Here is a 15,837-nt window from a genome sequence, read left to right on the forward strand (position 1 = left end):
GCGATTCATATCCTCTCTGCAGTAGCGTTTGCTGCAGAGAAAATATGAAGAATAGTGTTAAAAATAAAGATTTAGGTGTCCGCCGCCCCCCCACCCCCTGTGCGCCCCCCCGCTGGTTCGAAAATACTTACCCGGGTCCCCCGTCGGCTGTCGCTCCTTCCTGGTCTGGCCGCGGCTTCTCCTGCATGCGGTCACGTGGGGCCGATCATTTACAGTCATGAATATGTGGCTCCACCTCCCATAGGGGCGGAGCCGACTATTCATGATTGTAAATGATCGGCCCCACGTGACCGCATACAGTAGGAGGCGCGGCCAGACCAGGAAGGAGCGAGGGAGCGGGTAAGTATTTTCTGACCAGCGGGGGGGCGCACAGGGGGTGGGGGGGCGGCGGACACATGGATCTTTATTTTTAACACTATTCTTCATATTTTCTCTATAGCAAACGCTGCTACAGGGAAGATATGAATACCGGCTCCAGCACCATGTGGGGGGGACAGCGCTTACTGTAGCACTGTCTCCGGCACGCACACGGACCCCAGACGGAGAATGTCCGTGTGAGGTCCGTGTTTTACGCGGACCCATTGACTCTATTGGGTCCGTGTAAAACGTGCGCTCCCACGAACACTGACATGTCTCCGTGTTTGGCACACGGAGACACGGTCCGCAAAAAATCAATGACATCTGAACAGATGCATTGATTTTTATGGGTCTACGTGTGTCAGTGTCTCCGGTACGTGAGGAAACTGTCACCTCACGTACCGGAGCCACTGACGTGTGAAACCGGCCTTAGCCAGTAGATATGTGCTATGTTGTGCATAAATATGTGATTCTTCAGAATTTCTTTTAGTCTTTGCCTGATGAAGAGACCTGTGTAGTCTCGAAAGCTTGCAATTTGTTACCATCTTTTCAGTTAGCCATTAAAAGGTATCAACCACTGAGGACTCTCAATTCTAAATATTTTTCTAAAATGCAGTATAAATGTATTTGTTCCACGCATTTTTTTTAAGACAGCTAAAACCTGTCTACAATATTTGTGACTTTTAAATAATAAATATGCCTTAATTTATGCCAAAAATTAGCTACGCTCCCTATTCTTGTCATTTTTTTCAGCATAGGTACTAAAAGATGGCGTTTTAAATGGCATAAAACACTGAGGCTATGTGCACACGTCAGGATTTCTTGCGGATTTTTCGAGGTTTTTTTTGCTATAAAAACGCTTAAAATACGCATACATATGCATCCCATAATTTAGAATGCATTCTGCAATTTTTGTGCACGTTGCGCTCTTTTCCGCAAAAAAAACGCTTTGCGGAAAAAAAAGCAGCATGCTCATTATTTTGCAGATTTCCCACTATATTATTGCATCCCAGAACCTCCGGAAAAATCCGCAAAAAATCTGCAAAAAAAACGCAAGAAAAACGCGAAAAATCCACATGCGGATTTCTTGCAGATATGTCTGGTTTTGTTCAGGAAATTTCTGCAAGAAATCCTGAAGTGTGCACATACCCTGATAGGGAATTACAGAAGAAAAAAATTGCAAATTGGGAAAAGTTTGTCCTCCAATGTGTGTTTTTTACTTTGTCATAATTAGAGATGAGCAAACCGGAACTTAAAAGTTCAGGGTTTGTACCAGTCAGTGTCCAGTGCTAATCGCCAAACACATACTTCTACCAAAAATCCGTTGTAATGTTCAGAGTTCCGAAGGAAGAGAGAGATTTTCCAGATCTAAAGTTAGGATCCTCATTATTTTCAGTGGGTCATGGTTCTGGTTCAAGTTCTGGTACCCAAACCAAACTTTGGAATAAAGAACTTTCACGGGTCCGCTCATCTCTAGTCATAATGTAACGATACAGAACCCTCCCTATGGGAGGTGGAGCCGCATATTAATCACTGTAATGAGCGGTACCACGTGACCGCTCATACAGGAGAAGCTGCGGCGCTGAGAGGACACATCGAGGGAGCCGGGTGAGTATTTGATTTCCAGCGGGCGGGCGCACAGGGGGTGGGAGGGGGGTGGTGACAAAGATCTTTATTTCAACCGCAAAAAAAACCAAAACAATTATTTTTCATTTCTTCTCTCCAGCAAACGCTGCTGGAGAGAAGAAATGAATGGCGGCTTCAGCACCACAAGCTGGGGGGACAGCGCTTACTGTAGCGCTGTCTCCTGCACGGCACACGGACAGCATCCGTGTGCGGTACGTGTTTTACACGGACCCATTGACTTTAATGGGTCCGTGTGATCCGTGCGCTCCCACGAACACTGACATGTCTGTGTTTTGCACATGGACACACGGTCTGCAAAAAATCAATGACATGTGCAGAGACACATTGATTTTAATGTGTCTACGTGTGTCAGTGTCTCCGGTACGTGAGAAAACTGACACCTCACGTACCGGAGCCACTGACGTGTGAAACCGGCCTAAGGCAGGGCAAAATGCCGCTAACAGCAGCTCCAGCACTGACTAACCCAGCCTACACAGTGACATGGAAAACTTTAGGCATCCCTGGTCTAAATGACTGTTACTGTGAACAGTTAATCAAGTTGAAGATGGAGTGATCTCTAAAAGGGCTAACGTGAAGGATGACACATTTCCTTTGTATTTTAGGCAAAACAAAAAAATATAATTATATATTACATTTTAAAAATTACAAAAAGGAAAATGGGCCAATGCAAATGTTTGGGCACCCTCCATGGATAGTACCTAGTAGCACCCTAGGGGTGCCTAAACTTATATACGTGTTACATATACAATTTATTTGTTATTTATAGATAGACGATTCTCTCAGCAATCACAGTGACCAGCTGATCACAACACTGGCTCCTCCACAGAAAAGGGTTGACTATGTGAGATGATCCCTTTTCCAAGGTCACATTTGATCTGGTAAAAGAGCTGAATATAATGAGACATGTAATACGGTAGGGAGCAAACACCAAGAAGGAAATACAGAAAGGGAAAAAACATTTTTAATATTTAAAAGGTAGATTACGTTTTCAGCTAAGAAACAAGAGGATTGCTCAAAAAGTAACGTGACTTATCACTAAGTATAATAAAATACCATACATGTATAGAAACCGCAACAAAGATTATTGATTGCATTTTAAAAATAACCATTATTATAAATCAATGATACTGTCCCTGTGTAATCACAGCATCTAAGAATGTATGTGTGTACTGAATGTATGTAATATATATATATGGTGTATGTATGTTGTATAGATGTGTGTTGTATAATGGGTGTGTGTGTACATGTGAGCACTGTATGTATGATGAATATACTATAGGTGTGTGTGCTGTATGTTTGTGTTATATGGGTGCTGTGTTTGTGTTGTGTGTGCTGTATGTGTTGTACATGTGAGCACTGTATGTGTGTTGAATATACTATAGGTGTGTGTACTCTATGTTTGTGTTATGTGTGATCTGTTTGTGTTATGTGTATGCTGTATGTTTGTTACGTGTGATATGTGTGTGTTGTACATGTGAGCACTGTATGTGTGTGAATATACTATAGGTGTGTGTACTCTATGTTTGTGTTATGTGTGATCTGTTTGTGTTATGTGCATGCTGTATGTTTATGTTACGTGTGTGATATGTGTGTGTTGTACATGTGACCACTGTATGTGTGTGAATATACTATAGGTGTGTGTACTCTGTTTGTGTTATGTGTGATCTGTTTGTGTTATGTGTATGCTGTATGTTTGTGTTACGTGTGTGATATGTGTGTGTTGTACATGTGAGCACTGTATGTGTGTATGATGAATATACTATAGGTGTGTGTACTGTATGTTTGTGTTATGTGGGTGATCTGTTTGTGTTATGTGTATGCTGTATGTTTGTGTTACGTGTGCTGTACATGTGAGCACTGTATGTGTGTATGATGAATATACTATAGGTGTGTGCTGTATGTTTGTGTTGTGTGTGCTGTGTGTATGATGAATATACTATAGGTGTGTGTGCTGTATGTTTGTGTTATGTGTTTTATGTGTGTGTGCTGAATATGTGTTCATGTGTGATGTGTTATGCTCACACACATTTTGTTACCTGTGTTAGAAATATAAAAGAAATATTCATGAAATTCACTCTTCTTTCATTACTTCAAGTGTGTGCCATGTTATTATAGGGGTTGTCCAGAAATACTATATTACCTAATGTGACAAGAGAAATGAAAAAATGATAGTGCACACTGAGTAGTTGCCGTGCCCACACTCCGAAAAGCCAGCGAGTACACTACTCAGGTGCAATAATTTCATAATACTTGATGGCCGTGGGCCAGCCTCAGCAATGTTACCACCCTGTGTGCCCAAGGGCCTCAGCACCGGCGGGCAGAGTATGCCTGAACAACTGGCTTAAATTCATGCTCACAAATAGAAGTAGTGTTTTTGATGAATGACCCTTAGTCCATGTGCACACGCTGCAGATTCCATTGCGGAATTTTCCGCAGCGTTTTTGATAAATCCGCAGTGCAAAACCGCTGCGGTTTTTACTGCGGATTTATCGCGGTTTTTATTGCGGTTCCCGCTGCGGTTTTTCACCTGCAGTTTCCTATTGGAGCAGGTGAAAAACCGCTGCGGATTCCACACAAAGAATTGACATGCTGCGGAAAATAAACCGCTGCGTTTCCGCACGGTTTTTTCCGCAGCATGTGCACTGCGGATTTCATTTCCCATAGGTTTACATGGTACCGTAAATGCATGGGAAACCGATGCGCAGCAAAATCCGCAGGGTGTGCACATACCCTTAGAGCTTGTCTATCACAAATGTTGGCAGCTAAGACCCCATCTTTGTTGGGATCCCGGTGTATGGCAGTGCATTGTCACCTCTGTTGGGAGCTAGCAATAACAGGTGTTTATAACTCCCATGATATCAATGGAGAGCTCAGTATACATATATACCCCCCATTCCACCAGTATAACTGACCAAGGCATTTACCGTTCAGCAATGGTGTCCATGTTTCAAATCCGCCGGCGTCAACATCTCTATGAAGTTTTCATTTGCCGGTTTCCATTAAAAACCTGACTGTTGTGTCCTAAAAATCATTCATCCAAAACTGCCAGAAATGTCTTAGATACGTCCTTTACATTTACGTCCAGTGTCCTCAGGTAGCGCCACAATTCACATAAGTTCATTAAATAAAAAAATTACAAAGTACAACACATTTTTTACATCCACAAATACATTTTTAGAGGTTTGATAAATGTTATTTGGGCGCTTGTTCATGGCACAAAATTGAAATATAAAAGTAAAATATAGTATTAATAGTAAACGTTAACCCTGGGAGCTGTGCTCCAACGTACAGAAACTGACATGGTTCAGGCTTATACAAAATGCGATTTTTAGAGAATGATCCTGTATCTAGCTGTTTCTTAATATTGCTAACTAGTCCGACTGAGGGCGGCCATAGATACAAAGATATATCACTGGTAGGTGACGTTCACAAAAAATCATCCGAGTTTCATTAGGAAAACTTGGGCAATTTTTTTTTTCATCTGTTATCCATATAGCATCTGTTTACTTAAGCAAATATTAAATATTGACAAGACTTAATAGTTTCCTATGTTAAAGAATAGCAATGTATCCATTAAAATCAGCTGCTGTACGGTGCTTCCATTTTTGTGTGCGACCATAGACTTGAATGGGCAAGTCTCATCTGACACATGGAAGACAATACTGCAGGCTGCGATTTTTTTTTATGCGCACATTCGGTCCATGAGTCAAAATCTGCACTGTCCCATTGAATAACATTGCTCTGGGTGTTTTCTGTTTGCTGCCTGTTTTTTCGCGGACAGCACTCCGGCAGAAGATATGGTAGTGTGAACTTGACGTTGAATTTTTTCTCAAAAGACATTTGTCACCAATCAGTGTGAATTTTGTATGGAGTCGTGGTGGCGCCTGTATAATCCCGCTCTGCTCATAGTGTATAGGATTGCAGCAGACAAGTGTGTACAGGCGCTTAGCTAATTCCGTCAGCCCTAGCAGAGTGAATGGAGCAACATGGCACACATTCAGCCATTTTTCCACTAAAACTTATGTTCATTGCGATTGCTGCACTAAGAAGAAACAGGGAGCTCTTGACTCTCATCTTAGTAATTGGTGGGAATTCCTAGAGATGGGGCCCCCAGTGTTATTGAAACATGATAAATGTCAATACTGGACATGGCAAAAAAAAAATCAATGTGGCAAATAGGAAGAAGGGGCCATATCCATCTATATGGAAGTACTGTATATCTGGAGGCTGGATCTTGTCTGGTCATGAATGGATTTTGGAAAGATTATCAAGCTCTCACTAGGCCAAAATCCAATCTAGTCCTTGGTTTTCCCATATTGCTGCCATATACACAAAGCTTCAAGGGAAACACAGAAATACATTTTCAGGTTAACAGAATAGATCTATCTGTTAGGAATAATCATTTTGTCCTTAAATAATATTGGCAATAAGAGTCTACATGCTAATGATTTCTGGGCACGAATATCAAGTCAACTTACCACATGTCCTATACAGGTATCCAGCTGCATGATTCCAGATAGGATTATGCAGCCACATTGATGGAGTTTCAAAAACAATACACCAGTCTCATCAGGTCTATAACATTTATGTAATATGTATGGGGTTTGTATGGTGAAAATTATTGACAGATGCACTATTGTACATATATTGACAGCCGCTGGGTGGTGGGCCTGGTATGCCTTGAGAAGCACCAGATGTAACATGTAGAGTCCGCAGCTTTTATAAACTTATAACAATTTAAACGCCTGTTTTTTTATTTGTAAGGTGTTATTCTTATAAAATCATTGATGAACAAACCCCAATATAGCTGAACTCAGTCTTATAAGGGCTGCATGGGTACCTCCAACTGATGAGGGATTCACAAGTATACCAGCATCAACAATCAGTCTAAGGTCTCATTTCCACTTGCGAGGAAAACGGACGAGTGCAATCCGATAAAAAAATCGGATTGCACTCAGACCAATGTTATTCAATAGGTGTCTTTTCATTTGCGATTTTTTTCTCAGCCGAAATCGGACTGAGAAAAAAATCACAGCATGCTGCATTTTGCTGCGAGTCTCAGACGAGACTCGCCAATGCAAGTCAATGGGTGCGTGAAAAAAAACGCAAGGAATACGGACCATCTGCATTCTTTCCGTTTTTTACGGATACATTACCATTCTGTGGCATAGAACACTGTAAATGGTTCTGTAAATGACTGTATAAAAATAGTTGCAGAGAAAAAAACGGATTGCATACGGATGTCGTACAGATGTAAAACGGATGGTGCGATTAAAAATCGCATTGCACTCGCATAACACTTGCATGGCAATCTCATGACAATCGCATACGCTACATCCATTTTTTCGGTCCAGATTACGGACTGTTTTTTCTCTTGCAAGTGGAAATGAGCCCTAAGCGTCACACTGGCATATTGCATCCGATGCGAGAGCGATATGCTAATGACACTCGGCTCCTGCTTGCAGCAGAGCAGGAGCCGAGTGTCATGCGTCTGTGCTCTGATTCTCTCGCACAGGGAGGATCGGAGCACAGCTGCGGAGGAGGCGGAGAAATGAATTATAACGCTTATAACGCACAGCACTCTGATGATATCCAAGTGATGTGCGTTGTCTCACTCGCACCCATAGGCTTATATGGGTGCGAATGAGCCAAGAGTTTTCCTCGGTCCGAGACAATCGCAGCATGCTGCGATTGTCTCGGACTGAGGAAAACAGCCGACAAAAAGCCGACTGGTGGGAGCCGCCCCATAGCTTAACATTGGTCCGAGTGCAATGCGATTTTTTATCGCATTGCACTCGGCCGTTTAAAACGCCAGTGTGACGCCGGCCTAAGGGCTAGTGCCTTCCATTGTTTTGAAGGCTAGCACTCATCCCCATGTTATTCTACGAGGCAGTGCACACGTCTGTGTTTTTCCTCGGACCGAGTTGGTCCGAGAAAACAAAAATTGTAGCATGCACAAGTTGCATTCAAATGATCAGATTGCGCTCAGCCATACATGTCTGTAGGTCTGTGGAAAAAAAAAAATCGATCCGCACTCGGATGACATCTGAGTGCGGTCCAATTTTCACTCACAGACTGAACAGAGATGTTTTTCCCCCCTATGAGAAAATCAGAGATCACACTATGACTGCACTCTGATCAAACTCTTAGCATACTCATCCTGATTCGGTTGTGTGACCCTAGCCTTATGCTAGTGTTTTAAAGGGTATATAATATTGATGACCTTTCTTTAGGATTGGTCAACCATATCCGATTGTGGTGGTGTAACCTCCACCGATCAGCAGTTGTAAGCTTCAGAGGGTTAACATTGAGCGGAGCTGAATAGCATAGCTCCACTCAACATGTAGTGTCCACTGCTGGGCCCTGCAGAGCAGCTCCTATGTAAGAGAATAGGATCTGACCTGCAGTGGGGTGGCCACAGTTAATAATTTCTGCAGTTGGGGTTTATTAAAAGTTTAGCAGTTTTTGACTTTTAAGCTCTTTTTTTTCCGCTGATGACTCAGATTAACCAAGAATCTGTCAGTGACCTTGTTCTGAAGACAGTTTGTTGTAACTCTTGTATCTGTCTTTTTCTGAGCTTCTATCAGCTGATTTATGACTGCATGAAAGCTCACTTCAACTTTAACATGGGTTATGTTAATAAATCAGCTGAAAAGAGCTTAGAAAAATGACTTTTTTCAATGTGCAACCATCAATGTGCAGAGAAACAAAGATCTTGTAAAAGCCAATGGCTACAAAATGTGTAATGAAAACCACTAAGAAAAATTATTTGTAGCCCAAAATATATGTATTTAAAGGAAATCTGTCAGCAGGTTTTTGCTACGTCATCTGAAAGCAGCACAATGTAGGCAAAGAGAAGCTGAATCCAACGATGTATCAGTTTACTAGGTGCAGCGGTTCTGACATTCAGTTTATAGATCTATCATGTATCATGCAGTAGGGCAGAGAAAGCTGCCCCCGTCCCCACCAGGCTCTGCATGTACAATGTCTATAGACAGTTAGCTGCTTATCACAGGAGGGGCGGAGTTGGACTAGCATGAATACAATGCTTTTGTCAGGGCAATGATAACCACCAGATGATAAAAACTTCATTGTAAGTAACACATCACTGAAATCTGTTTTTTAACCCCTACCTCATGCATCCTAATGTCAGGATTACATAGCAAAAACCTGCCGACAGATTCCCTTTAAATGTAGAAAAGAATATTCCCAAAGGTGTCCGTATCCTTCTAAGTGGTGATATTTGGATTTTTCAGTATCTGTGAGAGGTATAACAGGGGAGGATTCCCCAACATATACCACTGATGGGTGCCACTATACAGATGTAGGTTTTGTACTGGATGCCTCTGTGTGGACCAGCGCCTTATATATAAGGCAGTCATACACACACTGACCCGTTAGGACACTCTTCAGGCCTACGTTGGGTGACCAAGTGACCACTGACATGTTAGATGTATGTGCCTGGAGCAATCCTGACGTTTCAGACAAGAGGATGTTGCAAAACGCTGGAGGAAAGCAGCCTAAAGTATTCTATCCGATGGAGGTCTCAGCTGTTCTGCTTGTGCCTGGTTATTATCACTATGTGCTGCGTATAATAACCACTGAGCCTCGCCCGTATATTCTATGTGCTGGGTATAATAATCACTGACCCTCGCCTGTATATTCTATGTGCTGGGTATAATAACCACTGAGCCTCACCCGTATATCCTATGTGCTGGGCATAATAATCACTGAGCCTCGCCCGTATAGTCTATGTGCTGGGTATAATAATCACTGATCCTCGCCGGTATATTGTATGTGCTGGGCATAATAATCACTGAGCCTCGCCCGTATAGTCTATGTGCTGGGTATAATAATCACTGAGCCTCGCCCGTATAGTCTATGTGCTGGGTATAATAATCACTGAGCCTCGCCCGTATAGTCTATGTGCTGGGTATAATAATCACTGAGCCTCGCCCATATATTCTATGTGCTGGGCATAATAATCACTGAGCCTCGCCCGTATAGTCTATGTGCTGGGTATAATAATCACTGATCCTCGCCCGTATAGTCTATGTGCTGGGTATAATAATCACTGATCCTCGCCGGTATATTGTATGTGCTGGGCATAATAATCACTGAGCCTCGCCCGTATAGTCTATGGGCTGGGTATAATAATCACTGAGCCTCGCCCGTATAGTCTATGTGCTGGGTATAATAACCACTGACCCTTGCTTGTATATCCTATGTGCTGGGTATAATAATCACTGAGCCTTGCCCATATATTCTATGTGCTGGGCATAATAATCACTGAGCCTCGCCCGTATAGTCTATGTGCTGGGTATAATAATCACTGAGCCTCGCCCGTATAGTCTATGTGCTGGGTATAATAATCACTGATCCTCGCCGGTATATTGTATGTGCTGGGCATAATAATCACTGAGCCTCGCCCGTATAGTCTATGGGCTGGGTATAATTATCACTGATCCTCGCCCGTATAGTCTATGTGCTGGGTATAATAATCACTGATCCTCACCGGTATAGTCTATGTGCTGGGTATAATAATCACTGATCCTCACCGGTATAGTCTATGTGCTGGGTATAATAATCACTGATCCTCGCCGGTATATTGTATGTGCTGGGCATAATAATCACTGAGCCTCGCCCGTATAGTCTATGTGCTGGGTATAATAATCACTGATCCTCGCCGGTATATTGTATGTGCTGGGCATAATAATCACTGAGCCTCGCCCGTATAGTCTATGGGCTGGGTATAATTATCACTGATCCTCGCCCGTATAGTCTATGTGCTGGGTATAATAATCACTGATCCTCACCGGTATAGTGTATGTGCTGTTATATCGAAGTGATATCAAAGCCTAGCCTTATATCGATATAGTTGTACAGCTGAGGACAGATCTTTGCATCTATGGCCACCACAGGATTAAAATAAGACTTCCTCTCTACTGCACGGTCGGTCCACACTGAGGGCCGGCCTGTGATTTAGGGGTCTCTCCGGCTCGTCGTCCCCCGGCTCACCTCTGCGGGGTCCGGCCTGTACTTCAACCAGCAAATCACCCAAGTGACCACCACAGAGAAGAGGGCCAGCACACTGGCCACTGACAAGCATATAGGTCCCGCAGGGGAGGGCGCTGGGGCCCCGCTGTATCTGTTCACAAACACCAGGCCTGCAAACAATAAAACCACCATAGCTATGAAGGAGAACACCACACACACGCAGCCCGCAGTCAGGACGGCCCTTTTACAGCTCTGGCAGCTCTCATAACCTCTGCTAGGAGAGGGGGCAGTCGCTGGCTGTGCTTGATTCGAGGCCGAAAAGGATCCCTGGCCTCGAGTAGCTGCTGCTGCCGCTGAAGCGGCGTCCTGCCCCGGCTGTAGCGCGTAGCGATATTCCGCAGCTGCATGGAGCACAGCGCCACCTGCCGTGCCGTGGTGGTACTGCAGCTCCCGCTGCACAGGAGGGTGATGGTGGTAGATGGGAGGGAGGATGTCCTGCGGGTACGGGTCGTCCTGCCGCACGTACATGGGGAAGGCCTCCGCCACCTTCGTGTTCACAGGCAAAGCCTCCACCCTGGAGTCCGGGACCACGGTCCGGTGCCGGCATATTGGGCAGCAGAGGCGCCATGGCCGGTCTTCCCTGCGGTGGAGGGTGCTCAGACACTCCTGGCAGAAGGTGTGCAGGCACTCCAGGAGCTTCGGGGCCCTCCGGTCCAGGTCAAAGTAATTGTAGCAGATCTTACACTCGTACTCCTCGTAGGAAGGGGTGAGGTCAATGCACTGGGTCACGGCCATGCTTGTCTTCATGCCATGCCCTGTGCCCTCTCTCAGGTGATGAAGCCTCTTATGGCAGGTGGCACGGCCTGCAACAGAAAACACCATTAATTCTGTACGGCACATGCCCGGCGGCTCAGGTACTCACAGTGCAGGTGGGGGACATGCCACGGGGGTCCTAATGTGGTAGTGCGCCTTCACGTAAGGCCTCTTTCACACTTCCGTCGGTACGGGCCCGTCGCAATGCGTCTTGGCCGACGGACGCTGTGAATAACTGCAAGACGTGGGCAGCGGATGCAGTTTTACAATGAATCCGCTGCCCATTCTGCAGTCCGGGGAGGAGGGGGCGGAGTTTCGGCCGTGACGCACAAAACAACGTTACATTGAACTTTTTTTGTGCGTCGCGGCCGCCAAAACACGACGCATCCGTTGCACGACGGATGCATCGTGTGACGTACGTCGCTAATGCAAGTCTATGGAGAAAAAACGCATCCTGCGAGCAACTTTGCAGGATGCGATTTTTCTCCAAAACGACGCATTGCGACGTACGTCACACGACGCAAGTGTGAAAGAGGCCTAAGGATAGGGGCGACAGCGACATAGGTCACGTCATTAAAGGGGTTTTCCGGTTGCAGAAGACCCCTAGCTGCAATTTGTTTTTAAAGAATGATTGCTTTGCTCTTCCTCCCCTGGTCCAGCATCAAGTCTCTGCCATTTCTCCCGGTGTCTCGTCAGCGCTGCAGCCAGTCAGGAACCTCATTGGCACTGCCCTTGCAGATGCGTGCGATGCTCAGAGCCCAGTGATTGGCTGCAGCAGTGCGACGTGACGTCAACACTGATGGACAATATCTGACACCGAGAACAATGGCAAAGACTTGGAGCTGGACCCGGGCAGGGTGACTAAAGCAGAGATTTGTTTTTTTTCTGAAATAAAACCCCTTTAGGCGGTGGGTTACATGGCAACATTGAGATCAGTGTGGCATTACATCCTGCGACTGCAACACAAAGTAGCAAATGTTTCTGAAGTTGGGACAAAACAGTGACTTTGTCTACAACACAGGTGATCCTGGCAGAAATCGCTCTGTGTGGCTGTTAGATGGCAGCATAATTCAGGTGTATGGGACCACACTGCGGCTGTGCGTGGCATCCCGCCACATTCACCAGCTTTACGCTGCAGTGTAACAGCGGCACAGAGCACTCCTGGGCAAATGACAAAGTCAGAGGGGCGTATAAATCGGAATACGATGCACGGACTGGCTGGCGGCTCTCCTGACCCGAGGGTGCCAGCTGCATAGAAATACAGGCAGCTGTCAGGCTTTGCTCAGGAGAGACACTGGCCAGCCCGTGCACTGTGTTCCGATCTCGCTCCGATTTATATATCAGACTTTGCCCTAAACATGTTGGATTTTCTGTTGCCGGTTGCACGCTTATAATGCATGTCGCATGCAACGTGTCTGCAGTTTTCTTAGGCTCCTTTCACACTTTGTTTTCGGCAACGTTCGTTGACCCTTGCGTTTGAACCACCCTGCAAAACGGGTTTCAGACATATGTGCCGACAGAGCTGTAGATAATAATGGTTCCGATGGAGAGCGCGTGAGCCGTGTATCATTTTCGGGTGTGTACACTTACTGGAGACCGACACTCAGATGCAGTCTGCTACATTTGGGGGTCCACTTCCAGTAGGCATATACACCAGAACATGATACACGGCAGAGATCACGCTCTCTATATGCACCATTATAGTGTACGGCCCCGTCGGCACATATGTTTGAAACCCGTTTGCAGGGGGTTCGGACTCAAGCCTTGACGGGGCCAACGAACATGGCAAAAATGCAGTGTGAAAGGACCCTTACATTAAGGCTATGGTCACACCATCAGTATTTGGTCAGTATTTTGCCTCAGTATTTGTAAGCCAACCAGGAGTGGGTGATAAATACAGAAGTGGTGACGGGTTTCTATTATACATTTCCTCTGATTGTTCCATTGCTGGATTTGGCTTACAAATACTGAGGTAAAATACTGACCATGTGACCGTAGCCTGAAATCGCAGCTCAGATAGTCTCACAACAAGCTGGAGTAATGTTTTGGTCGTGTGACATGTTGCTGTGTAGCTTTAGATTGCAATGCTACATTACAACATTTCTCACAAGATCCGGGCTACATAGCGACTTTGGCCTCAAGGCATCATGTGAGAGAAGTCCCTTAAGCAGAAAATGTGAGAAATTTATGACTTTGCACATCTATTTTAAAATTGTAGTTTGGCCGTAAAATATCAACTAGTCCACTGACAACTCACACACAACTTGGGTTCCATAATGACAAAATCGCTTGTGCTCCTCCACAAAAATTGTAGCAGGTTTGGTTTTCTGTCCACAGTTGTGTTGGGTTATGCTGCTCACTGCAGGGCGACCACGGACACCGGCATTAGGTGCAGTGTGACATGTTGTGTGACCGTAGTCGCTGTGCTGCCCGGTGGTAGGACTGGCCCAAGTTGTGTTGGGTTATGCTGCTCACCGTAGGGCGACCACGGACACCGGCATTAGGTGCAGTGTGACATATGTGACCGTAGACGCTGTGCTGCCCGGTGGTAGGACTGGCCCAAGTTGTGTTGGGTTATGCTGCTCACCGCAGGGCGACCACGGACACCGGCATTAGGTGCAGTGTGTCATGTTGTGTGACCGTAGTCGCTGTGCTGCCCGGTGGTAGTACTGGCCCAAGTTGTACTGAAGTTGTAGTTAGCTGAGACGTTTCTTGTTATGGAAAAAGGCGCAAATGATGTGATTTACTATCAGAACAACCCTCGCGGCCGTGTGCGATTATAGTCATGTGTCTTCTATAGTTATCTACCGTGCAATACATTTCTGCCGTAGCAGTGCCATATGGATGAAGACTTGGGTGCAAGCTGCCCCTATCCAGCACATATGTGGAACAACATAAAGGGCTATGGTTATGCACGACCTCATAAACCAGGCGGCCTGACATTAATTCTAACACTAACCATAATGGTAATATATTGAATAAAGTGACTAGCTGATCACAATGCAGGTGTACTCACAAGTCCCCGGAGGAATAAGGAGATGTCTCTTGTAGAGATGCACTGGCCGCCCCGTCTGGCATTAGTGAATGTGACCAGTCATCGATACGTAGTGATGTTCAGGGTATCAGCGTCCGCTCTGGTTGACAGTAGTGCTCTTCATCCGGCTCCTTCCTTTGTCTCCTCCTTGTGATGCTCGCTTGGAAAGATGTTTTTCTCTCTTTTGAATTCATCTCATTCTTGTGCCACCTCGAGCCTTTGTCGCTTGCTGAGAAGCCATGGCTGGCTACATTTTTCTCGCAGGCTCGCCATCACCATATAGTCATCTTCCCCGGTAGCTGATGCCTTTCTGATTTTGTAACAAAGGCTGCATCTGCTGTGCTCTCTGCTCGGTGTCTTCTGCTCGCTGCCCTGTAATGTGATGTAACGCACAGGCTTTGTATGCAGGATTCCTCTTGCTAATGTGCAGGATCTGACTGGTCTGGAGGAGAAACAAATAGCAGCATCTTTCACCTTTCCTTCTCCTTCCTTGCAGCTGATTTATTTGTATACAAAGGCGAAGCGTCCCCGTGCGTGATATTTATACAGCATGCAGTCAGTGTATACTGTACATAGTCTGTGCCGCCTCTTATTGGATAGAGCGGAGCGTAGGAAAAAAGCCATCAGGTAGAAATGGCTACATTTCCAAAATGGGGAACCAGACTGAGGAATATTTTAAGACTTCACATTTTAATGCTTGTCAATCATATGTCTAATTACAATACAGTAACTCCCAGGGCTGTGGAGACTGTAAGCCAAACCTCTGACTCCTCAATTTCCATGACACCGACTCCACCAAAATGGGCTCCGACCACGACTCCGACTCCACAGGCCTGGAAACGCCACACTTTAGGCTTCTTTCATAGACTTCTAACTCCACCTCTGATTACTGCAGAAGGTATAGCTTCCAAAACAAAAGCACCTGCTCTAAGTGGCCTAAGGGTATGTTCACACAGAGGACATGCAGATCAGAAAAATCCACAGTTTGT

General features: G+C 45.3%; 1 protein-coding gene across 1 annotated transcript; it reads right to left on the minus strand.

The window, feature by feature from the left end:
* Positions 1 to 2,943: 2,943 nt before the first annotated feature.
* Positions 2,944 to 15,384, minus strand: RNF228 (ring finger protein 228). The gene is made up of 2 exons (XM_077290887.1): positions 14,831 to 15,384; positions 2,944 to 11,864 (listed from the first exon to the last, which is right to left on the minus strand). Exon 2 carries the CDS (start codon positions 11,806 to 11,808, stop codon positions 10,987 to 10,989), a length of 822 nt encoding a protein of 273 aa, XP_077147002.1. The 5' UTR covers positions 11,809 to 11,864; positions 14,831 to 15,384; the 3' UTR covers positions 2,944 to 10,986.
* Between the last annotated feature and the right edge of the window lie 453 nt (positions 15,385 to 15,837).

This window comes from Ranitomeya variabilis, chromosome 2, assembly GCF_051348905.1.
Source record: "Ranitomeya variabilis isolate aRanVar5 chromosome 2, aRanVar5.hap1, whole genome shotgun sequence".
Taxonomy (NCBI): Eukaryota; Metazoa; Chordata; class Amphibia; order Anura; family Dendrobatidae; genus Ranitomeya; species Ranitomeya variabilis.